This window comes from Hippocampus guttulatus, chromosome 22, assembly GCF_054856545.1.
Source record: "Hippocampus guttulatus isolate MCC_2025c chromosome 22, RoL_Hgut_1.0, whole genome shotgun sequence".
NCBI lineage: Eukaryota > Metazoa > Chordata > Actinopteri > Syngnathiformes > Syngnathidae > Hippocampus > Hippocampus guttulatus.
In genome coordinates, this window is record NC_141282.1 from 8169512 (window position 1) to 8191938 (window position 22427).

At 51.6% G+C, this 22427-nt stretch overlaps 5 protein-coding genes across 14 annotated transcripts; 3 read left to right on the plus strand and 2 right to left on the minus strand.

Annotated features, from left to right (window-relative positions):
* The first annotated feature begins 866 nt into the window (after nt 1–866).
* LOC147186447 (CD9 antigen-like) lies at nt 867–5755 on the plus strand. 2 transcript variants are annotated; one of them, XM_086102815.1, is made up of 7 exons: nt 867–1033; nt 3561–3663; nt 4166–4263; nt 4665–4841; nt 4913–5002; nt 5084–5167; nt 5362–5755. In XM_086102815.1, exons 1-7 carry the CDS (start codon nt 965–967, stop codon nt 5425–5427), a joined length of 687 nt encoding a protein of 228 aa, XP_085958941.1. In that variant the 5' UTR covers nt 867–964; the 3' UTR covers nt 5428–5755. The 2 variants fall into 2 exon arrangements, with proteins under 2 accessions (XP_085958941.1, XP_085958939.1); XM_086102813.1 differs by lacking the exon at nt 867–1033 and adding an exon at nt 1809–2036.
* Nucleotides 5756–5853: 98 nt separating this feature from the next.
* cwf19l1 (CWF19 like cell cycle control factor 1) lies at nt 5854–9090 on the minus strand. 2 transcript variants are annotated; one of them, XM_086102808.1, is made up of 14 exons: nt 8959–9090; nt 8755–8839; nt 8577–8661; nt 8406–8507; nt 8121–8335; nt 7876–7991; nt 7726–7810; nt 7143–7298; nt 6939–7059; nt 6769–6848; nt 6468–6677; nt 6265–6384; nt 6103–6200; nt 5854–6038 (listed from the first exon to the last, which is right to left on the minus strand). In XM_086102808.1, exons 1-14 carry the CDS (start codon nt 8979–8981, stop codon nt 5894–5896), a joined length of 1641 nt encoding a protein of 546 aa, XP_085958934.1. In that variant the 5' UTR covers nt 8982–9090; the 3' UTR covers nt 5854–5893. The 2 variants fall into 2 exon arrangements, with proteins under 2 accessions (XP_085958934.1, XP_085958933.1); XM_086102807.1 differs by having other exon boundaries at nt 7876–8335.
* Nucleotides 9091–9294: 204 nt separating this feature from the next.
* dmtf1 (cyclin D binding myb-like transcription factor 1) lies at nt 9295–14453 on the plus strand. Of its 4 annotated transcripts, XM_086102806.1 has the most exons (17): nt 9299–9536; nt 10319–10437; nt 10505–10585; nt 10840–10934; nt 11010–11142; nt 11399–11475; nt 11543–11700; nt 11771–11803; nt 11984–12093; nt 12177–12405; nt 12773–12924; nt 13065–13244; nt 13321–13397; nt 13548–13706; nt 13773–13919; nt 14071–14170; nt 14230–14453. In XM_086102806.1, exons 2-17 carry the CDS (start codon nt 10326–10328, stop codon nt 14262–14264), a joined length of 1878 nt encoding a protein of 625 aa, XP_085958932.1. In that variant the 5' UTR covers nt 9299–9536; nt 10319–10325; the 3' UTR covers nt 14265–14453. The 4 variants fall into 4 exon arrangements, with proteins under 4 accessions (XP_085958931.1, XP_085958929.1, XP_085958932.1 ...); XM_086102805.1 differs by having other exon boundaries at nt 9295–9536; nt 10840–11142; nt 14074–14170; XM_086102803.1 differs by having other exon boundaries at nt 9297–9536; nt 10840–11142.
* Nucleotides 14394–17476, minus strand: tmem243b (transmembrane protein 243, mitochondrial b). Of its 2 annotated transcripts, none has more exons than XM_086102816.1 (5): nt 17351–17476; nt 16117–16339; nt 15865–15915; nt 15464–15568; nt 14394–15375 (listed from the first exon to the last, which is right to left on the minus strand). In XM_086102816.1, exons 2-5 carry the CDS (start codon nt 16192–16194, stop codon nt 15256–15258), a joined length of 354 nt encoding a protein of 117 aa, XP_085958942.1. In that variant the 5' UTR covers nt 16195–16339; nt 17351–17476; the 3' UTR covers nt 14394–15255. The 2 variants fall into 2 exon arrangements, with proteins under 2 accessions (XP_085958942.1, XP_085958943.1); XM_086102817.1 differs by lacking the exon at nt 17351–17476 and adding an exon at nt 16650–16786.
* A 59-nt stretch (nt 17477–17535) lies between these two features.
* LOC147186451 (sarcolemmal membrane-associated protein-like) lies at nt 17536–21989 on the plus strand. 4 transcript variants are annotated; one of them, XM_086102809.1, is made up of 10 exons: nt 17536–18311; nt 18628–18763; nt 18987–19151; nt 19230–19304; nt 19578–19841; nt 20000–20126; nt 20263–20380; nt 20462–20602; nt 20950–21058; nt 21205–21989. In XM_086102809.1, the coding sequence occupies exons 2-9, from the start codon at nt 18712–18714 to the stop codon at nt 21043–21045; spliced, it is 1038 nt and encodes a 345-aa protein (XP_085958935.1). In that variant the 5' UTR covers nt 17536–18311; nt 18628–18711; the 3' UTR covers nt 21046–21058; nt 21205–21989. The 4 variants fall into 4 exon arrangements, with proteins under 4 accessions (XP_085958935.1, XP_085958937.1, XP_085958936.1 ...); XM_086102811.1 differs by having other exon boundaries at nt 20462–20596; XM_086102810.1 differs by lacking the exon at nt 20950–21058.
* The last annotated feature ends 438 nt before the right edge of the window (nt 21990–22427 follow it).

A 22427-nucleotide genomic window follows, 5' to 3' on the forward strand; every position in this document is an offset into this window, starting at 1 on the left:
CGAGCATTAAAGTCCCGTTGGTGCTTGACTTTCCAGTTGGAATGCGTCAGTGGAGCAACACCACGGGAACATTGCTGTGTTGCGGTTGCACATCTTCAACGCGGCAGCATGCAAAAAATGTCCTGTCGTCCGACCGCCCTCGCCCGCGCGCACGCGGAGACTGAGAGGAACCGTGAAGGGGAGCTTTGTGAGGCCATAAAAGCTGACTTGTTCTGGGCAGTGGGGGGAAAAAGGAAACGCGCGCGCGCAGCATGAAGGTTGTTTGTCAAAGGGGACACTTGGCTCTTTTGTGCAACCACACACACACACACTCCCACCAAATGTTTCAGGTGTGACAAGAAATCCTCTGCTGAGCCGCAATGACTCCAGATCTAGGGCAGAGGGGCTCTTTTGTAACCTCTTACTGTGTAATGTTTTTTTTTTTTTTTTTTTACGATAACATTGGTACATTGCCTCTGATTTTAAATGTGACTTGCACATGAAATTGCTTCCTTGTCCAAAATGACTAAAGAACGTCATTTGGTAAAAAACCTAAACAACAACAGCTGTTCAAGTGTCACTTTAGAATGAAACCAAGACGTTTCAAAATACGCTGACACCCCTCGGGGTTTCAGTTGGTCAAAAGTGATGTCACCAAAATATTATTTCGAAGGGTCTCGGTACATTTGCATTTGCGAGGTTCCAAAAAAAGCGAGCTGTCCTTGAATGGCCAGTGGAGAGAGCCCCTGAGGTGAGACAAGCATACCCGCGCGTGTGTGTGTGTGTGTGTGTGCGTGTGTTTTACAAGCTGCAGCAAACCAGCTGCGGTTGAGCGCTTCCGAAGAGAGTCGAAGAAAGCCGAGCGTCTCCGAGCCCGCGGCACGCCCTCAAACGGCAAGATGCTCTCCGCGCCCGTCCGCCCGCTCGTCACTTTGTCACTTGGTCAGTTTGTCAGCTGAGGAAGAAGAAGAACAACAACAACGAGATGACGGCTTTGAGCAGCTGGGAGCTTTGCGTCAAGTACGCCCTCTTCGTCTTCAACTTTATCTTCTGGGTGAGTGAAAATATTCAATTGGGCTGGCTTCTCATCATTCAGGGCAAAAAGCACTCTTGGCAATTGTCATTCACACTCGGATGACGCAGATATGTTTGCATCCAATACTCCTTTACTCGCCGTTGATGTGATTTGTATGCGTAACCTGATGGGAAGTTTGCGCTGTTCCGGCAATTCCATGATTCATACTTTTTTTCTTTAAAAAACACTTGAAATTGAAATGCTAGTATGATTTTGTACATGACTCGTGGTGTCAGTGCGCGTTTTTCAGCACTTAGGAGTCATTCGGAAAAGAGTCTAGTTCCAACATAACGACGTCCATGCAAAAAGTCGAGACGCGACTTGGAGGGTGTAATTGCTGCAGATGTCCACTAGACGGTGCCAATTCTCTTAATGTCATCCAGTTGTACAGTATTTATTAAGTGGGCGTTGCCGTGTTGTTATTGCAATTGGAAATGGCCTTCCGTATATTTGTCTTCAATTAAATTAACTAGAAAACGATCCGATGTATTATGTTCACATTTTCGGGCGACGTTTTGTTCAACTTTAACAAGCATGCTTTGAATGGAAACTCAACAATGGCCAATGCACATTTGAAACCTTTTTATCGGCGCGCGCCATTTGGATAGTTCTCACATGTTTTGCAATTGAATTTCAAGAAAGCGTGATAGTTTCGTGTCGGTTTTTGTGATCTGGGTTTGCGGAAGCGAAGGCTTGAGCTGATTGGTGACATTTGGCCCCCCATCCCCCACAGAAAAGCCCGCCCTCTGCCTTTGCAGGTGAGTGAGTGCAGGGTGTGGCCCCAATTTCTGCTTCTTGACTTGCTCTCGTTCAGTCGGAAGCCGCGTGCGTGTTCAGGTGTTTCCACCTTTTTGGATTGTTTGTCAAATTGTTTTTTTTAAAAAAACTTCTTTTTTGCCGCCACGAGCGCCACTTTTACGTCATCATGGGGGCCCTGCAGTGCGTCAAGTACTTGCTGTTTTTCTTCAACTTCCTCTTTTGGGTACGTCACTTTTACAAGTCCACAAAAAAACGGCAGTGATTTTTGTCTTGTGGCCTTTGAAGCCAACTCGTGGAGTTGTGTTCGTCGACGTGTCCTTGTGCAAGATTTGAACCCTCATCAGAAGGGCTCACGGGCTAAATGACGTAAAGCGCTTTGCTTTGAGTACCCGAGGTAGAAAAGCGCTTCGCAAGTGATAGCTCGAAGTTTTGGTGTGTGAGCGGGATCGGTCTGGGTGTGTGTTATGTGCTTTTTGTTGGTAGTGTGTCCATGTCGTGTCCACGAGGCACTGGCAAATGCCCCTCAGACAAATGAAGCTGCTGTTTTCTTGTATTTGTTTGCCGCACTCTCGTTATTGTTTTTGTTATGAAAAAAGTATCCAAACTTCCTCAACATGATATCCTGGATGCCCTGGCTACTTCGTAGGACCCGTCCTCCCTTAGAATAACGTCTCCTTTAGTTCATCGAGCTAGGCTAATGACGTATGGTGGCAGGTGACGTAGTTACGTGGTTTTCCACTAGATGGCAGAAGGTAGCTAACTAACTTCAATTTGTAGTAAAATAAGACGTAATATCAGGACACGGTACACCTTGACCATTGAACTGAGTAGATAGGCCAATCGTCAGTGCCAGCAACCCCCCCCCAAAAAAGCCAGCATTGTGTCAACGAATGTTTCCGTTTGTCTCTCATCGAAGATGCGTCCCTCGTCTGAAAGGTTGCGCAATTCTTCCGTTCGACATTTTGACGTGCGTCAAGTGCAAGAAAATGGTGTCGAGTAACGGGAAGGGAGGATCCGAGTAGCAATTAGTGGCCAGGAGGGTGTCGGCCTCATGTCTCGTCATATCCCACGAGGCTCGCCATCATCATCGTCGTCGTGGGAGTTGTTGAGGAGACGTCAACAATGTTTGCTGGTTTCCGAGGGGACGTTGACTCATTGTGGTGAGAAACTGCAGAAGAATCCTCCCACGACAACATTCGAGAAAAGAATACCAAGCTAGCCCGAGGGCTGTCTGTAAACAAGCAGACGTTCGCCACAGCTGCTATGTCGCCAACGTGACTCATTTCTTGTCACCTTATCGGTTTGGAGTTCTCGATTGTTGCGTGTTGCTTCCAAGATTGTCGTCTGTGACAACATAAGCATTGGTCCTACAAAATGAACAGTCGATGTTCTTCTCTCAGCCAAAAGTTTGTTGCTCGCTCTTTTCTGTGCAACACACGAAGATGGGCTGGTTTCAGCAAAAAGACCCAAATTTGGAGAAGAACGCTAATGTCTTTTGTGGAAAGCAACAAACGCGAGCTTGAAGCACAAACTTCCATCTGGAAGTGCCAGATGGACGTTTGAGCTTTCAACTCAGTATTGTTTTCGTCTTGGCGGCTTTTTTTTTTTTTTTTTTTAGTGCTCTATAAATAAAGCTGAGTTGAGTTCATTTTTACGTGTGATGTGATTCGGTACGTCTGCAAGGTGGTGCAGGAAAAGCACATTTGCCTTCTTTCCTCAGTCACTGAATTTCCTTCTGGTTCCCTAGTTGGCCGGCACGGGCGTGTTGGCGGTGGGACTCTGGCTGCGCTTTGACACCAGGACGGCAGGACTGTTTGAGGGCGAGGATTCGCCCTACGTCTTCTTCACCGGTAAGACAAAATGTCAGCTGTGCGCGCTAATTATTTTTCGTTGTGGAATAACCTGCCAAATGATGTTCAGCATTCATGCATTGTTGCTTACTTGATGCTGCCGCACAACAAAAAATGGGCGGAGTTGTGGTGTGAGGTGTGCGCGGGCACGCGAGGACGAGATGAGGCGGCTGGCGCTGACAAGCGAGGAGTTGTGTCCCCGTGAGGCGACGCGCTCGCTCCGCCCGTCCGCTGGCGGCCGAACAGCGGGGCTCTTTGTTCCTCTCCGGGAATGCGTCTTTTGTGGAGGCCGGCGACCTCCCCGTCGAGGTCGCCGTGGCCCGTCGGCGCTCATCAACGCGTCGCACCAATTTCGCCCGGCCTTGACCTTTTTATTGCCGTTTTATCCGCGGCTCCGCATGAAGCCGCTCCGCTCGCGTCAACGCGGCTCACGACCCCGACGGGGCCCCCAAGCAATTGCGACAAATCGAGTTGGATGAATGAAGGCTGCTTTTGCTGTTAGGCGTGTACATCCTGATCGCGGCTGGAGCCCTGATGATGGTGGTCGGCTTCCTGGGATGCTGCGGCGCCATCAAGGAGTCGCCGTGCATGCTGGGATTGGTCAGTTTGGACTTGTTTTTTTTTCTTCTCCCCACTCCCTTAAAACTGGCTGATTGCATTTTTGAAAATATTTCATAAATGATCAATTGTGTATGTTAGTTGAGGTCCTCGGCGACAAACAAGTCCACTCGTTGATCAAATGCTGGCTAATACGCTTAAATTTGAATAGCGTCATAAAAAACAAATGAGTTGATATGATCCTATTGATGCTTTTGTGTTCATGCATTCACTTAGCTTCACTGATTGATTAAATCTCTCATTTGATGAAAGAATCGGTTGAAAATAGATCATCAATTCTCCGAACGACGGCCCATCTGTCCGTTCAGAAGGGGGAAGGCACCCAGCTTTGCCGGCGCTCATGTACGGAGCTTCCTTTTTGTTTTGTTTTGGGGGGCGCGCAGTTCTTCCTGTTCCTGCTGCTGATCTTCGCGGTGGAGGTGGCGGCGGGCATCTGGGGACTGTCCAACAAGGAAGTTGTGGTGACGGAGGTGACCGAGTTCTACAAGCAGACCTACACCAACTACAAGGACACCCGGCAGGAGGCGCTCAAGGAGACCCTGCGCCTCATCCACTTTGGCGTAAGAAGCGCAAAGCCTTCGGTCTGCCCACCGTTGGCCTCGTGACTCCCCTTTTCGTTTCCCGTCCGCAGCTCAACTGCTGCGGGCCCACGGGCACGGTGATCGACGCCGCCAAGGACATCTGCCCCAAGAAGGAGGGACTGGAGGCGCTCATTACCACGGTAAGCGCAGGCGCAAGCCGCCGGCCGGCGGCGGCGCCTGCGCTCCACGCGCCGACTGACCTTTTGTTTCGCCGGCGTCAGAGCTGCCCGGCCGCCATCGACGAGGTGTTCAACAACAAGCTGCACATCATCGGAGGCGTGGGCATCGGCATCGGCATCATCATGGTGAGTGGGAGGACCGCGGCCGGCGTCGTGCAGAGACCGAATGGATGCGCGCTTGTACACTTATTCGTAACTGCACTTAGTCTTGCGCAAACCTCAAGTTGCTCACACACCCCGATGAGGTTCTACGCAGAGCTCGAGGCGCACGTGTGTCCCATTCGTCCGCGCTCGCTTACTTGGGACTTGTTTGTTTTCAGATCTTCGGCATGATCTTCAGCATGATGCTGTGCTGCGCCATCAAGAGATCCAGAGACTTTGTTTAACGCCGCCTCCTCCCGCCTTCTAGTTCAGTAACCGACGCTTCTTTTAACCCGCCGCTCGGGGGTGCACGCGGGACGGCCATCTTGGACGCGTGAGCGCGTGGCGGCCACAGTCGGCGACCCTTCAAGTCACACTTTTCACTTTCGGCGTTGCGCTCTCGGCACACCCCAGAAAAATATTTTCAGTTTGCACGTCTTCCCGACGGATGAAAACACGCTAACATTTAGCCTGTTTTAATTTCATTGTGACTAACTTTTTTTTATGTTGACTTTTTGTGTTGGAACTTTTTATGCCAAATAAAAGCCAAATAAATTAACTTTAAAAAAGTCATTCAATTGTGTGGGAGTTCAGCAGGTCGTTGGTAGCACGGCGATGTTCCTTTTCTTTTTATTCCCACCCCCGTCTGGCGAAACACAGTGGAAGCGGCGTGAAAACTGGAATTTATTTACACATTTTGGAATACAAGAGTTATTCGTCCCAGGCGAAGTCGTACGGCTGAAAGGCGTCCCTGAGCTGCTCGCACGCCGCCTCCTCCTCCGCTCGGCTTTGTTTGCACTCCTTCCAGTCGGCTCGCGTCGGAATGTTGAGCAGCGGCTCGCTGGCCAGAACCTCCCTGCCAAACAAAGATTGTCAAGTGGACGCCGCGCAGACAATGGCCACAAGGCGGCGCCCCTCACCTCCCGAACTGCAGCGGGAAACTCCTCTGGATGCGGTAGAAGAGCTTCTCCCCAGAGTCGAGCTCCACGTAGAAGTACGGCGTGCCCGGCGGAGCGATCTGTGCGCACGGACGGCCGCGGCTGTGAGCGAGCCGGCGGCGGGAGCGGCGCGGTGCGAGTTACCTGCTTGAGATCGCTGTGTTGCGGAATCTCCATCAGCTCCATCTGCTGATCCTGAGCCTGCACCACAAAAGCCTCCTTGATGTCGGCGGTGGCGCAGCGGTCCAGCGGCAGCGGCACTACCTGGCCACGAAAAACGAGGACGACTGACACCCCCGAAGGTGCGCCTGAAATGTGGAGGTGAAGATGGCTCCATGTGTTTGTACCTGAAGCTGCAGGTGCTGGCTCCTGTAGTTCCTCTCAAAGAGCACGCAGCGCTCACCGCGGCTCTTGTAGAAGCTCCTGAGCGCCGCCTTGTACTTGTCCATCTCCTGCAGAACCTCGGGGGCCAGCTCCACCGTGGACTGGTAGTGTCCGATGGGCAGGATGAGCACGTGTCCCGCGTTCAGCCCGCCTTTGGCTAGCGCCAGGTAGCACTGCGGTCACCACAGATAAAGACTCCGGACGGCTGCGACGGATGCCCCCCCCCCCCCCCCACCTTGGCCAACGCGCGGACGTTGTACTCACGTGAGTCCCGATGCTGACCACCAGATGTTTCTCCACCTGCGGACTCGCCAGACAAAACCAGCACTCGCCGGGGGGGAGAGCTGCACAAGAACATTTGGACCACTTAGCGCCTGCACGCTCCCTCTTTTGGGAAGAGTGGGGGCGGGGGGGATCATTTATCTGTGAATTACGGTGCTTGCGAGGTTGCCTGTGTCCCGACCAGTTGCCCTCCAGCGGCCTCTTCCGGCCGCGCCCACGAGCGACGCCCCCGCGATCCTGACTGAGGTCAAAGAAGAACTGAGTCCTCTGCTCCTGGACGGAAGACAAGTGAAGAAGTTACAGTACGTTTCGGGGGGGGGGGGGCTGTTGCCAGCGTGACGTCACGGTACTCGCACCTCCTCCTCCGCGGTGGCACCCGAGCCGATCTTCGGCGTCTCCCTCTTGTCTTTGGCGACCCGCCTGTACGGGTTTTCCGTCGCATCCTGCGGCTGTTTGACCAGCTCCGACGGATCCATCGTCTTCATGGGGATGACGTTGAAGGCGTACAAGTACTGCACACACACATTTTGTTTTTTTTAATCATGGTTCAATTTGAATTAAATAATTGCAAGGAAGTCTATTAGACATAAGGCCAAAAAAAATGAGAAGTATTTATTTGAATAAATTAAATGACCAAATTAACCATGAAAATATCAGTTGAATAAAATTGCATGTAAAGTACAAAAACTTGCATGCAAAAATGTTTTCTCTTACTAAATTATGAAATGATTTAGTTGGCTAAAAAACTTAAACTTATCAATTTGGTGCATTGACTTTTACAGATGTAAATGTTCTTAATAGATGCATAAGAAAATTAAGGCAAAATTATTTTTGTTAAAATGTAATATCCATACTTTTTATAACCTCATGAACTGTTTTATTTGTTTAGGAAATCCAAGTCAGTGTGAGCTCAATCGGGCAACAAGAGCATCCTCACACCTTCTTCTTGGCGGGGTTGTTGACAGTTGCCAAGGCGATGAAGCGAGTGACATGCTGAGCGTTTTCCTGTAGAATCACGTGATTCCTAAAGAGGGGGACAAAATCTCCAACGTCAACGTGTTTCCCCTTTTTATTTCATCTTCAGCTCACCTGTATGGTAACCTTTCATAGTGAGCGCCTTCTAGTGCGGCAAAGTGGTATCTGGGCTTCAGTTTGTCGGCCAGGTTGGCCAAGGCGCCGCTTCCGCAGGACTTTGTGTTGACTTCCTGTGACAAGCGTTTCATCGGGAAACTAAGCCGACTGAGATTTGGGTTGTTTTTTTGGGGGGTTTTCTGATAGGTGACTCTGAAGAGTTCACTCGATAATACAAAATGGGTGTGCTTTTGAATGGTTACCGGGTTGTTAGCGTAGTGCCACACCCCCCTGGGCCACTGCGAGGTCAGAAGGATGTCGATGCCTCGGAACTTACTGCTGGCAGTCAGCGGGGCCAGCACGGCCGCCAGATCTTTGGGAGTGAAGCAGTGAGGTGGCGCCGGCTCCCGCGGGGCCTCGCGCCCGCTGACGTAGGCGATCTGCAAGCCAGACGCCCCCGTGAACACGCCGCGGCGACCTGGAGGACAGGGACACGTTTGCGGGAGCCCAGAACTAAACCTCAAGCTGGACGGGAGAGCGTTTCTTGCCCAAGTATGTGATGTTGTCCGCCAGCTCGCAACCATCTGCGCTGGGGAACTTCTCGGCCGTTGCCTCACTTCCTGCTCCCAGAATGTACGTGTGAATGGGAGCTGAGGAAGCACGATGGTTGACGTTAAATATATTCATGACTTGTCAAAGTGCACATGCGCGAGTTATACCTTTCTGTACTCCACTTTTGTACTGCTGCCACTCTTCCTCGGCTTCCGGTGTCGATGCAAAGAATTCCCCAACGCACAGAAGAAGCTGCAGCAAATCAAGAGCACGCTGAACGTTTTGCACGCAAGTACTGTACAGCTATGCAATGCTGCGTTGAGATCTGGTGCGTTCCCAGCTCACGTCAAACTGTCCCGTCTTCTTCTGGATGCTTAGCACTCTGCTGAAGAGAGCTCCCAGCTTGCCCTCGACGTCCCCACACACCAAGCTGCAAAACGACAAATTCTCTGAACCGACAGCGCACCGATGACCGATCGTTCAAACTTAAGGTAAGTTCAGTGCACGCTCACTGTTAAATCGCGTGCAATATATGGTCGGGTGACTCACACTCTCACGGGTTTTTCTTCCATTTCTTGGTCAGTTGGAAGATAAGTACCGTACCACCATTAGATTTCTGCAACTTGAACGTTCCGGACGTCTTTCGATTCCGCTGCAAACAACGACGGAACCATCGATCACACAAAAAGAAAATACACAAAAAAAAGTATTACTAAATAATCTACTTTGAAAAAGGACTAATGTTTGACAAATTTAAAACAGATATTTACTTTTCTTTGTTTTACTTCGTATTTATTGGTGAGGAAACGCTTGTTTGCATGGGAACATATTTTAAAAGGACCAAGTGGTTGCCATGATTAAGTATTACGCAAATTTGGGGGAAAGAAAATCTAATCGTCTTTCGTCAAGGCATCATCGTTTTTTTAAATATTATATTTATTAATATCTTGTAATGATGATGTGATGAATTCCATCGCAATCATAGTGAGGTATGATCGATGATATGTTGAGACTATTGGACTTTTTTTTAACTATATGGCAACCCCTTGGCCCACATCGAGACGTCGTGCATCCTGGCACTTGCCTCCATCCTGGTAACTAGCAAGTTCCCGGACCAAAAACAGGAAGTAAGTAACTCATTCAAAAACCGAAAATGACTTTCTCTTGCCTATTCAAAAGTTTTCGGAGTCTCGGAGGGGTCCCAAACCACAAGAAATGCTCACAAACTGCTCGGTTCACGCGAGACGTCACGAGCTGCTCCTTGCTCACTAAAATGGCGCCGGAGCGTTTTCGTCTTTCCGTGGACTGGGCTAAATCGCTGGATGCTAACGGTTAGCTTCGAATATGTTTGTTTCGTGTTTGAGTTCCTGAAATGAAAAACAAAAGCTCCCAAGCTATTGCAGTGTTTGCAAGTTCGCTGAAGTGTGTGTGTGTATTTTACAAGCTGTCTGTCTCATGGTAAGCACCAAAGACAACATCATGTCAAATGTATTCAAGTATGCACTTCATAAAGTGATCAATAAAAACCACTGTCCGCAATGTGTCGTGTACTGTTGTAAAAAGCAATCAATTTCTGCGGGGGGGCGCCATCGCAGTTTATTTGAACGTAAATCATCTGGGACGCAACATAAACCAAAAGAAAGAAATGAACGCCTCTCACACGGTTTTAACACATTTCAACTCATTAAAACACACTTAAACCTACTCAAAGACACTTTAAAGTTTGATTTCTTTCACTGTCACAAAATTAATCTATACAGTACAATGCAATATATCTTTATCGTCAAGAATAGCTGCAGATGAATGAAATGTTTGTGTCATTGAATACTCATCATATTTCACTCTTATTTCACTTACAAGTGTTGATGTCATGTAACTGTATTTTGTTTTTTGCCGGCGGGCGGCACAGCCGTGCGATGAGCGTGGAGGTAGAGGAACAGGATGGCGCCGCGCCGATGGAGACGGTCCAGTCGCTGACGCTGACCCAGGACAGCGATGGCAGCATCATACTGCACTGCGCTGCCAGAGGTACATCACCGTCCTCATCTTCAGCTTCACACATCGCTTGTTTGTGTGTCTCTGTGTGTGCACGCAGTTGGCGAGAGTGAACCTCATGCGAAGAAAGCATGTGAATCAGCCGACTCGGATGCGTCCTTTTCTCTCGTCAACATGCCCGGTGAGTGAGGCCTCACATGAGGTCACATGACAGCCAAGTTGACATCAACACGTACAGTGGAGGACTCCAACCAACAATTATTTTAATAATCGCTTAATCTGCAGATTAACTGATGAATCGGATCAAAAGTGTTTCTCACCTTCCATCCCTTGACTCAAAAGCGGGCATTGTTTTAAATTGAAAATGTGAAATTACCAATTGATTGCGATTGCAAATTGCGTACTTTTCATAGTGACGCCTTTGTCTCTCTTCAGCGGCCGACAGCCGCAAGAGCTTTGAGGCTACCGTGACGACGATGGCGACAGCGGCGGACGACACTGTCGCTCAGGATGGCGTGGCTCACATTCAGGTGGGCCAAACCTCGTGCGACTCACAGACCCGAGCCCACAGCGGCCTCACAGCCACGACTCGTGCGTGCGTGAAGGTCCTGTGCGGCGACGACGGCGATGACGGCGGCAGCGCTGCCGCTGCGTCGCCCGCCGAGAAGGCCGAAGTGTCGGCCGTCAGTCAGGCCTGGTTCACCACCAAAGAAGACAAAGACACGCTTGCCAACAAAGGTAAGGATGTCCATTTGAAGTCGGGGCTACTCAAGCATTCTGGAATCCCTGGCTTGATGAAAACACACTTTACAAACGCATTGTCGACATAATTGAACACACACATACCCACAAAAACAAAACCAAAAAACAACAACACTGGTTGAAAATGCTGTACAGTATTTGCAACTCACCTGGGTCAGCTATTCAGTGATTTTTGAAACGAGCTTGCGCTCACTAACTTGCTGTTTTTGGGCGCCATCTTGCCTTCTGTCAGGTCACAAGTGGAAACAAGGGATGTGGTCCAAAGAGGAGATCGACATTCTCATGAGCAACATCGAACTATACGTCAAGGTGGCTTTCCTTCCGCCTCGACCGGAGAGACCCAACGTAGTTGACCTTTTGCGTGTGCGCCCGCCAGGGTCGGGGCATCGAGGATCCGGCCGAGGTCATCTTTGAGATGTCCAAGGAGGAGCGCAAAGATTTTTACCGCTCGGTGGCGTCGGGCCTCAACAGGCCGCTCTTCGCCGTCTACAGACGAGTCCTGCGCATGTACGACAACCGCAATCACGTCGGCAAGTGAGTGAGCAAGACGAGTGCGGCCGTGATGATGGCGGCGCGCACCGATGTGACGTTTGTGTGTGGTCAGGTACACGCCGGGAGAGATTGAGAAGTTAAAAGGGTGAGTCGCTCGGTCATCGCTTCACTCCGTGAAAGGTCGGCAAGCATTTTCGCTCATACGACGTAAAGCCGCGCCGAGCCGCAAAATAATCGGCATCAATTTCTCGCCGATCCACGCTTGGCATCTTTGGAAGAAAAAAACAAAAAACGACTCCCCCGATGTTCTGACCTCCATGTTCAGGCTGAGGCATCGCCACGGCAACGACTGGGCCACCATCGGCGCGGCGCTGGGCCGCAGCGCCTCATCCGTCAAGGACCGCTGTCGGCTGATGAAGGACACGTGCAACACGGGTACGACCGCTCTGACTTGGTGAACGTATTGCGGATTAAAGGTGTGTGTGTGTGTGGGGGGCGGGGGGCGTACTCACACGCAGGCAAGTGGAGCGAGGAGGAGGAGCGTCGCCTGGCCGAGGTGGTGTACGAGATGGCGGCCAGCGCTCCGGGCTCAGTGGTGACGGGCGGCGTGTCCTGGGCCTCGGTGGCCAGCCGGGTGGGCACGCGCTCGGAGAAGCAGTGTCGCTCCAAGTGGCTCAACTACCTCAACTGGAAGCACAGCGGCGGCACCGAGTGGACCAAAGACGACGACCTCGGCCTCACGCGCAGGTGCGCCGCAAACACTCAAATCCATTCTCGGCCGGGTTCAATCGATTCGGAGCAAATCCGCGGGGCGATATTTTGTCTGCCGATGCTTTCTCAGTAAAAGCCCCCAAAAAGTGAGTCGAACAATTTAGCGCAAAATTTTAGATGTATTTATCGATATATTGGCATAGCACTGTGTCATCGTGTCTTTTGTAAAAACAATGAGAGAATGAAATAGTGTCAAAAAAAATACGCCGTTGGATCGATGCTTTGCCTGCCTGCGTGTGTTCCTTCACCGTTTGTCAATGGCGTTTTATATTTGTTAGCATTGAGCTAAGGAGACATTTCCAAGGGCGAACTAGGTGGGTGGTTGAAGGATTTGTCGTCGCAGGATTTTGGAGCTGGAGGTGGCGGATGAGAACGAAATCAAATGGGAGGAGCTGGCGGGCGGCTGGAGCAGCGTGCGCTCGCCTCAGTGGCTGCGCTCCAAGTGGTGGAGCATCAAGAGGCAAGTGGCCAATCACAAGGAGATCCCCTTCCCCGGTGCGTAACGACACGATGCGCTCGTTCATCTGCCCGTCACATTTCGCAAATCTTTCCAAATAATTTTGGCGAGCGACATCAAATGAAATTGGCCGAGGCACGGCGGTGCTCGCTCGCTGACGTGACCGTTGCGTCGGCAGTCTTGCTGAAGGCCCTCCACGAGGTGATGTCATCCTCGCCGTCGGCGGGCGCGCCGCGCGGCCCCTCCTGCGCCCCCTCGCTCCAGATCCGGCTGGGCCGTTTGGAAGAAAGCGGCGCCGGCTCGGCGGCGCCGGCGCTGCAGATTCCCCTGCAGATCCCGCTGCAGATCGCGCACCTGGGTGAGACTCGCCGCCGGGTTTAGCGGCCCGCCGTCGGAGCTCCGACCGTTGAATCGCTTTGCCCTCTGCGCCTCAGACTCGTCCGTGGCCGGCGGCGAGGGGGAGACCATCGCGCTGAATGGCGGGACCCTGCAGGCCTTTGAGATTCTTCCGGTGAGCGAAGAGAGCACGCACTGTAGACAACCCCCAAAACATTGGGGGACACGCAAAGCAAAACGGCAAGAGGTTGCTCGCCGCTCCGCTCTCTCTCCTCCAACCACCCCGCGTTTTTTTTCTCCCATGACGATGGCGATGCGCCGCCAGTCGTTTCAGCTGCAGCCCACCAGCACGCCGGGCACGTACTTCCTGCAGACCACGTCCGGTCAGGGACTGCCCCTCGGCCTGGCCAATAACAGCACGGTTACCCTGACGACAAGCTCGCCCCCCGCATCCCACGAGCACATCATCCTGCACGGCCTGGCGGTGCGTCCCGACCGCCGCTTTCGACTCGAGATGCCGATTGAGAAATGGTTGGTGACCGTTTGGTAGACGGACGGCCTGTGCGCCGGCGACGGCGTCATCATCCAGACGGTGGCGGCGGACGCGGAGACGGAGGGACGGCGGCCGGACGAGCATCTCAATCCATCCGCGGCGACAAAGAGGAAGGAGCCGATGGCCGCCAGCTTGACTGACAAGGTACCCGCAAATGCGGTCAGTGTATTTCCGATCATATACAGGCCGGACAATGAAATGTTCTGCCTCCGGATGACAGAAGATCCACGGAATCGTGGATCCGCAAGTTGCCATTCATAGTTTGGGATTCATCACGTCACATTTTGTCCATTAGCAGCTGACTCCGCCCCCGGCCGACGCGGGACATCCTGGAATGGCCGCTGGCGGCGGCGTCCTGATCGTGTCGCCGTCCAACATCGGCAGCGCGCCGACAGGTGAGGCCCGCCATCCATCCGATCGCCCGTCGCGACTACACCCCCTCTTTTGTCCTCAGATCCCATCTTGGAAAACCAGGACGGTTGCGATTAGGACGAGGAGCGCAGCCCCCGCGTCCCGCCTTTTGGACGTTTTGAACACTTTTTACAAGCTAAGTGCCAATTTTTCATGAAGATCACATTTTTGGGCCTGTGGTGAGATGAAGAAGAAACATAGACTCGGTTCTGTTCGGGTTACGTGTATTTATTCCGTCTAATATTAAATAAAAACCCCAAAAAAATGGCTTTGACAATCCTAACGTCGTGGTGAGCGTTGACTCTTCAGGAGGCCCGTTTGAGCGCGTGGGAACACCGAAAGCATTAAAAGTGTCAAATGAAAGAGAAAAAAAATCCTTCCTGCTATTTTGGTTGGCGAATGTGAAGAAGAGGAACAGGAAGAAGTGTCGCTTAGTGCATCGTTGGAAGCGCCGAGGTCGGCGTGTCTTGTTGCGCGGCATCACAGGGCGCGCGCGCGCTTTGAACGGGAGAGCCTGCCGTCGGCGCACGTCGCCGCGCTCAGCTATCCGGAATGTGTGGAAAGGGGCGATTTTTGGCGTTTGGCAAACTAGTCGTGAGGCAAAACTACTAGTTGACGTTTTGTAGCAACCACAAAGGTCTAGGTGTCCACCACATCAGAAAAGCAAGAGTGGGCTCGATGATCTCGCACGAGTGCGCAGGGCCCTTCGTTTCGATAGCAAGCGGTCAATCCCGAAGCGGCCCTCCATGCCGGGATGCCTCCTTCACGGATGGTACCCGTTGCCATGGTTATGGCAAACAAACAAACCCCAAAAAAAAAAGGAGAGAGTCTTTGCATTGAAGGGCTGCCTTCATTCACGTCCACCTGAGTGTTGCACATACGTGCGTGCGTGTGTGTGAGAGAGAGAGACGAGCACCGAACAAGAAGCGATGCAAGGACGACTTCTGTGCAGGTTTCCTTCACGGTGCGCAGTGTGTAAACACGTCCTGCCCTGTCCTGACCAGAGCAGACCAGCGGCTGCGGGGGAAAGGGCTGTTCCCGTCCTGGCTGGTGTCGGCACGCTGGTGGCTCACCTGACGTCGTGGAAGTAGAGGTTGGCACAGACACACAGCAACACGATAGAAGCCAGCTTGTAGTAGATCAGGTTGCGGAATTTGGGCTCCAGGTCGCCTTGGCGGTACCAGAAGATCTGAGAGCAAAACACCAAATATGATGATTGGCTCATTTTCGATTCAAATTATTCATCAGGAGGGTTTTGAGTGTGTGTGCGCGCGCACCAGCAAAATGGTGGATCCACAGGCAAGCAGGATGCAAACGGCAAAAAAAACGTTGAGCGGCCGCGGGGGCAACGACGGGAAAACGAAAGAGCTGATGACGGTCACCTGCAAGGCAAAAGCACGTTGCCGCTTCACCGTTTCCAAAATGCATGAAATTTATATTTTGCGATCAAAAAGCTCATCATTCGCTGCAACCTCAACAGCTGTACCCAAAGAAATGTTGATGAGGCTCAATGGGAACGTGTCGAGGGGAAACTCAACCGAGCCGTACTTTGTCGCGGCTCACGCAGCCCCAAATTTCTTGTTCGAAAATGTCAGCGTGATGTCAGAGATAATATTGGGAATAAAAAGTGCCGACTCAAAATAGCAGCGTCCATGCGGAGTCGTGCGCGCACACGTACCAGCACAACTAATGACGTAAATCCTCCCACTGCCAAGTTGATGATGCGATCCTGGGAAAGAATAACAAAAAAACACATGATTGCGTGATAAACATCAAAGCATTCAACATTTCCGTGGCAAAGTGATGGAGGATAAAGAATATATGCCTACGACTATTGCCCGTGTTGCTCCCCAGTACCGATACCGTCGCATTCAGTTAGCCTCAATTTCCGTAAAATGTGGCGCGCCTTGGCAATCGAGCGTCACCGTACCCGCGCCGACGTCTCGCCGAAGAGAGGTCTGTTGTCCAGGCCGCTGGTGCCATACGTCCTGCTACTGAACTCGTCCATGGCTCATCAGCGCCACCGCCTGCACACGCCGGGCCAGTGTCGCATGCTCGCCCCGCCCGGTCGCCTAGCGTTGCGTCAGGTTGCCGTGCGCAACGGCGAGGGGCTGGCGGGACATTTGGGAGGAGGGGCGCCACAACACGTTTGCCTGTGGCGCAAACAAAAATGTCTTTTTTGGTGGTTTGTTTCGCCAAAAGCGCCACGCTTGGAAAGTGGCCATGGCGCTTACGTTTTTCCACATTTTGTTGTTACGGAATTCCCCTCAAATCTACAAGCAATAGCCCAAAATTGACAGTTGTTAAAAATGGACTTTAAGAGAAAAGTGATTTCAGTCTTAAGAGTCTTAGTCTTAGACTTCCCCTTTCTGTGTGTGTGTGTGTGTGTGTGTGTGGGAGGGGGGGCGGGGGGGAAGGAGGAAGTTGAAAGCGCAATAAATCTGGCCTGTGAATGATGCCGACCTTTCACACGCGCACCAAGTGCTTGTCGTTGTGGGTCACGTGTTGGCAGGAAGGGTACTGAAACAAGAGGGCCTTTATGAAAACGGCATCTTAAGGGTCCCTAAGCGCCAAAGCGAGCGCATTCCTCCTCGGTCTTGTGATGGATGCTCAAACGTCTTGAAGACGGCAAGCCTGCGGCCGCTCGACTGCTTTTCGAGTGCAAATCAACCGTGGCCATGTGCAGACTGGATGTGAATGTGCGCACGCATCTTGTGATAGGCTGGTGGCCAGTCACTTGCTTTCTCGATATATTGATTGGAGACCGTTCCAGGTCGTACCCGGCGGAGCCCAACACGGGCAGCGCCGAACTATCAACCAATCAGACGCCGGCTCGCTGCCAAGAGAGGGGTACGTGTGCGCGCTATGATTTGCAGTGATCTAACCTTTGACTTGATGAGGCGACCGGTGTCACAAACCGGAAGTGGGCGCCTAAAAGCAAGGAAAACGCACACACGCACCCCTCGATCGTCAAGTGTCGAAGAGCGAGCAACAGCCGGAAGATCCTCGTGCTAGCGCGAGCTTTAGCGGGCTAATTCTTGCGCGCTGTCACTTGCTTGCAAGGCGAAGCTAACGACGCTAACAATCAGCCATCAATGCGTGTCCTAAAAAAAACGTTTTCCTCTAAAGCGTGTTGTTGTCGACGGACAAATGAGAAGACTTGCCTTGCCAGCTGAGCGTCACCTCGGAAGCAAAGGAAACTTTACACTACACATACACACACTTTAAGACACGCAAACGGGATCGATGAGGAATTAAAGGGCAAGGACTTGAGGCCAAGCCGTTAAAGGGGAGTGGCCGCGGTAGTGGGCCGACTTTTTTCTGCGTACCTTTTACGATCACGCTCTGTTCAAAACAATAAATAGACGGAACACATAATTCTAGACATCTTGAAAAACAGAACACGTCGTGACTAACCCCGATCAGGAAAACAATTAATGCAGGGTACATTGTGGAGCGGGGTTGGACTAAAAATAAAACAATTGAACAAATTAAATCATTTCGGACTTTCATTGAGTTAAAAAAAACAATTTTTAATCACAAAACATTTTCTGATAGATTTGATGAAATGTTTTCTTTTCTTTTAATAATGCAACTACCTTATTTTCTGTCAAATTATTACTGTATATATGTTTTATGTTCAATAAACAAACAAACAAACATCGACTTGTAGTAAGCGTTTACGCCTCAAGGTGGAGGTAGCGATCAGGAACAAAGCAAATACGGAAGAAAATACAGTACTCTAATGCTAGTATAAAATATCGTTGACGTACATTGACAAAATTCTTCTTTTTTGTATTAATTTTGTGAAGAGCGCGATGATTGTAAGCTGTTGCTATTTGTGCCTTCGACATTTACTCTTGAAACACCAATTACGTATTTTACCAACGCGCCCGAGTAGTCCACTCCATAAAAAACTGATTAGTTCGTTCATTTTCTACAGTATAGTGGGCGAACAAATGGGCAGTTGAAAAAACGTATTTCGCTTCGACTCTTAATTAATTTGTTTGAATCGTCGGTAAAGAGTTAATGATGACGCCATGGAGGTCGACGGTGTGACGGTCGGAAGCGTCACTCCGGCGATGAAGATGATGAGGAAGAGCATCTGCGGCATCATGTCAGCAGGTAAATTCATCATTCGTCGTCCCATCATATCGTGCTAATATGTGACGAGCGTGTTCAAGGTCGTTTACATATCCGTGGCAACAACCACAGCCACAGTGCCAATTCAGAGAGCAACATGCCGACGTCACTGCTAGCCTGCATGTGATCACAGGAGCTGTAAGGTCACGCATTTTCGGTACGGTTTGTCCTCAGTAGGGTCTATTCCTGGCAGGGGAGTCTGCGACACCCCAGATTGGTCACTGGCCAATGTCAAACAACGGAATGGTCGTTAATATTCATCAACACAAATGATAAACCCCTACTCGATGACCTTTAGGACGATGATGCAGAGGAAGAGTCTTCATGGTCGCAGCCTGCCCACGGCTTGAGGAACCCCAGGAGCAGCCAGGGCCCCTCAAACATGGACGGACTGCGGCTGCCCCCCCTCATTGAGGAGGTTCTGGACTCCTGCGGTCAGTGGTCACAAATCGCACGACAACAAATTGGTTGGTGTTCACTTTCAGACATGTATGAAAGAGAGAGAGCTTTTTCGGAGTGGAAGCGGGTGGGGGAAAAAAAATCTGTGATGCGTGAGAGCTCATCTGGACGTCTTTCCCCGACACCCGCCCATCCAAACATTTCACGTATCTCATAAATGTCCTCAAAACCAATCATGCCCCGCATTTTGTTTGGCAGGCCAGCTGAAGGATGATATGTGTGAGAGGACACAAGATGGAGAATTGGGCGAGGAAGCGGCGGGCGAGGAGGAGCTTCGACTTCGCCTCGTGGAGCTCCTGATGGAGTTGGAGGAAACACAGCAAGACTCACGCAGACACAAGGAGAACCTTCTGGAAATGCGCAGTGAGACGCTTTAGCTCGCCGCCTGTTATTCAAAGTTCTTCATGAGGTTCTTCTTGATGTTGTTCTTGACGTTGTCAGCCATGTTGGAGGACGAGCGAGCGGCTCGCACCCGCCAGGCAGAAGCGTTCAGCCGACAAATTGAAGCTCTGAAAGGTACCAGCCTTCACGGCGTGCCAACCTTTCTTAAAACTCCCATTCGAGAAAGCCGAATCAATCTTTTCATATGGTTGCTGTCCTCCTTCAAGTCCATGTACTAATACGCTCCTTGTCCTTTATCGCTCTACAGCTCTTATTGTGTTGGTTAGTTTTAGCAACGTAAGATGTAGTTAGTTTTCCTTTTTTTGTTGTTGTTGTTTTTTCGATTTTAGCTTGACTTTGATTGTTAGTTTTGGTCACTATGATCACCTTGGTGCTGACTGCCCGCAGCCGATTTGGTGGGCGCCCGGCAGGAGCTGGCGGTGGCCGAGCTTGAGAAACAGAGTGAGCTGGAGGAGGCCCGAGCGGAGCTGCGGTGGGCGGCGGAGGCAGCGCTGGAGCTGCAGGAGGCCGACGAGGAGGCGGCGGCTGAGCGTGAAAACGACATCGCCTGCCTACAGGAGGAACTGTGTCGCCTGCGGGCCCAGCTCCAGCGCCTGCGTGACGCGGCGGGCCGGCACGAGGCCGAGGTCGCCACATTGAGGACGGAGAGCGGTAAGGGACAGAGTCGCAATCACTTAACTAAATGTAGTCAAGGACTGCTCAAGAAAACAAATCCATGAGGCCAGTCAATGGAGCTCTTTGGAAGTCAGGAAGCGCCACATGGACAGAGCTGAGTTTGTGGTGATTGGCATGATGCTCGTCCCCTGAAGGTGGAGACCGAGCGCTTCTGGAGGAGGAGTTTGCCTCTCTGAGCCGCGAGCATCTTCTGCTGAGCGATGCCAACCGGGATCTCAGCTCCAAAGTGAGACAGGAAGAGCAAGAGCAGCCGGGTCACATGTGAGCGCTCCACTCGGTTGTCGATCAAAGCACAGAGTGGTCAGTATCTGTCAATCTCACCTGAAGGTCTCCCCCCCCCCCCCACCACTACCACACACACACACACACACACACCGCCCCCACCCCTGTATGCCAGGACGGAGGACGACGCCTACATCAGTCTGTGCCGGCCCGCTCCCAGTCTTCCGGATGTCGGAGATCTTCAGATGCAGCTGCAGCGAGCCCAGGACACCGGGCTCCAGGTGCAGACCGAGGTACCGTTATGTTGCGCGCACCTCGCAGGACACGAGGCCTTCGTGTCATCGCTGACGCCTGTGTTTGTGTCGCTGCGTCAGCGCGAGCGCGTGAAGCGTTCACTCGGCTCACTTCAGGCTCTCCATGACGACAGCCGGCACGAGTGCGCCGCCCTGGAGGAAGAGCTGCGTCGCTGCAAGGCGGAGCTGCGGCGGCTGCGTGACGAGAGGACGCAGGTGCGGGTGAGTGGCGTGTTCCGGAAGGGCAACGCACAAGTGAAACTGATTAGTTGCTCAGATTGGGGTAGCGGTTGGGAAAATTCGCATTTTCCTCTCATATAAATGAAATGATTTGAGCATTTTTCCCAAAGACTGTTTATTTATTTCTTTTTAAAATCGCATCCGATAATAGGTTGATTTATTGTTAGCAATTTTTTTCAATCTCAAAAATCTGACATCCTGCTCCCATATGATGTCGCCACCTCCTCGCCACCTGTCACCTGATTGGCCCTAGCCCCCCTCCTCTTGATAGCTCTTGGGTGTCACACGTGGCCATTTCCTTGTGTGTGTTTGTGATGTGTCGTCTTCAGGGCCCCGCCGAGCCCCCATTAGCGTCGGCACCCCTGCTAGGCGTCATTGTCATAGTGGCCTTGATGTGGTGCTGGTGGGAGGAGCTGATGTCCTAGAAAATGGGAGCAGGTAATGGCTGAGACTTGCTCGTCCGACCGGCTATCAGCCCCGGCTTGTACGTGTCGCTGCGTGTGGCCACATTGCTCGGCGCGTTGACGGTGAAAGCGCATCGCCACTTTCCCCGCCATCAATGTTCTCTCCTCCCTGTCTTTCAGGGTGACGCGGGAGGTTGGAATCTTGTGCCGGCGGCGGTGATGGTGGCAGCCATCTTGGTTCTGGTGGTCCCCAGTTTGACCCGAGCTTGACAGGAAGTGCCATCATGGAACGCTGCGAGCCATGGCACCCAGACACGGAGCAGGTCATCAATGGATCCATTTTGGAACTTTTGACCAGAACCATCCAGACATTCGCTTTCCATTTCGCTTCTCCTCATCGACTCGTTCACTGCTAATCCATTTCAAATGGATCTTTGGCATCTACAGCCGTCAATGGCAGTGAATGCGTTAAGGTTGTGGGTCTGACTTGGGGTGAGAGGCCATTTACACTCTGGACTGGTCGCCACCCGACCACTTGGCACTTATCCACCGCACACAATGGACTGGTTGCCAGTGTACGTCAGGGCCCATATCGGCAAACGGACTCGTCAACAGTCCTTTTTAAGGCGCAAATAGAAAAACCATAGAGCAGTCTACCGTTTATGGCAAGCCCAACAATAGACTGGTCACCAGCATATAGAAAAATCGGGACAAATGTCGGACCGGTTCGGCAGCCAATGTGTTGGCATCAACCACATCATCAACACTCCTCAATAGTAAGTCTTATCCACGACTTCTTCGTGTAAATGTGGCATGCTTCTTCTCATTACTGTCGCCAACGCTAACTGTTGGCCGAGTTTAGTTCTATGCCCGACGTAACCTGAAGCTAACGGCAAGCACGCTCATGTAAATGATGTCACGCTTGTGTCTCGTGTAACCAGCCAATAAACCGCAATCCAATGTGACACGGTCTCCACGGTGACCGACAACAGCGGTCACGTGCGGCCTCCGTTTTCTGTCGTGCTTCTCCTCGTTAGGGTGGTGGCGGGTGAGTTGGGGAATATCCCATTTGAATTTGGGTGAGAGAGGGAACGGTAGACAAACAAAGGAGCGGTCGCCAGCACAGAGACAGACAACCGCATTGGAATGCGTCAGGACAACCGCCACGCAGCAAGTCTTCACGCAGATTCAAGACAGCAACCTTCAATCGGGCAGGCATTTATGCGAAGCGCTCTTTGTAGCACGTAGCATGATCACAAGTAACGTTTGTGAAACTGCAAGAATAGATCAGCTGATGACATCACGGCACCCAGTGTGTCCTTCCTAAGCATGAAGTCTAAAAATAGAACTCAGCCGACACCCCCCCCCCCCCCCCACCCCCACCCCCGAGGTCTTCTCCCACC

Coding starts and splice junctions, on each gene's coding strand:
- LOC147186447 (XM_086102815.1), top strand. CDS start 965: ATGACGGCTTTGAGCAGCTGGGAGCTTTGCGTCAAGTACGCCCTCTTC. Junction 1,034..3,560: donor TCTTCAACTTTATCTTCTGG/GTGAGTGAAAAT, acceptor CTGGTTCCCTAG/TTGGCCGGCACGGGCGTGTT. Junction 5,003..5,083: donor TGGAGGCGCTCATTACCACG/GTAAGCGCAGGC, acceptor CGCCGGCGTCAG/AGCTGCCCGGCCGCCATCGA.
- cwf19l1 (XM_086102807.1), bottom strand. CDS start 8,981: ATGGAAGAAAAACCCGTGAGAGT. Junction 7,811..7,875: donor TATGAAAGGTTACCATACAG/GTGAGCTGAAGA, acceptor CCCCCTCTTTAG/GAATCACGTGATTCTACAGG. Junction 6,385..6,467: donor GCCAGCACCTGCAGCTTCAG/GTACAAACACAT, acceptor TTTCGTGGCCAG/GTAGTGCCGCTGCCGCTGGA.
- dmtf1 (XM_086102803.1), top strand. CDS start 10,326: ATGAGCGTGGAGGTAGAGGAACAGGATGGCGCCGCGCCGATGGAGACG. Junction 11,804..11,983: donor GAGATTGAGAAGTTAAAAGG/GTGAGTCGCTCG, acceptor CTCCATGTTCAG/GCTGAGGCATCGCCACGGCA. Junction 13,245..13,320: donor GCTGCAGATCGCGCACCTGG/GTGAGACTCGCC, acceptor TCTGCGCCTCAG/ACTCGTCCGTGGCCGGCGGC.
- tmem243b (XM_086102816.1), bottom strand. CDS start 16,194: ATGGACGAGTTCAGTAGCAGGACGTATGGCACCAGCGGCCTGGACAAC. Junction 15,569..15,864: donor TTACGTCATTAGTTGTGCTG/GTACGTGTGCGC, acceptor TTTGCCTTGCAG/GTGACCGTCATCAGCTCTTT. Junction 15,376..15,463: donor GTGGATCCACCATTTTGCTG/GTGCGCGCGCAC, acceptor TTTTGCTCTCAG/ATCTTCTGGTACCGCCAAGG.
- LOC147186451 (XM_086102809.1), top strand. CDS start 18,712: ATGGACGGACTGCGGCTGCCCCCCCTCATTGAGGAGGTTCTGGACTCC. Junction 19,152..19,229: donor GAACCTTCTGGAAATGCGCA/GTGAGACGCTTT, acceptor TGACGTTGTCAG/CCATGTTGGAGGACGAGCGA. Junction 19,842..19,999: donor CACATTGAGGACGGAGAGCG/GTAAGGGACAGA, acceptor CGTCCCCTGAAG/GTGGAGACCGAGCGCTTCTG.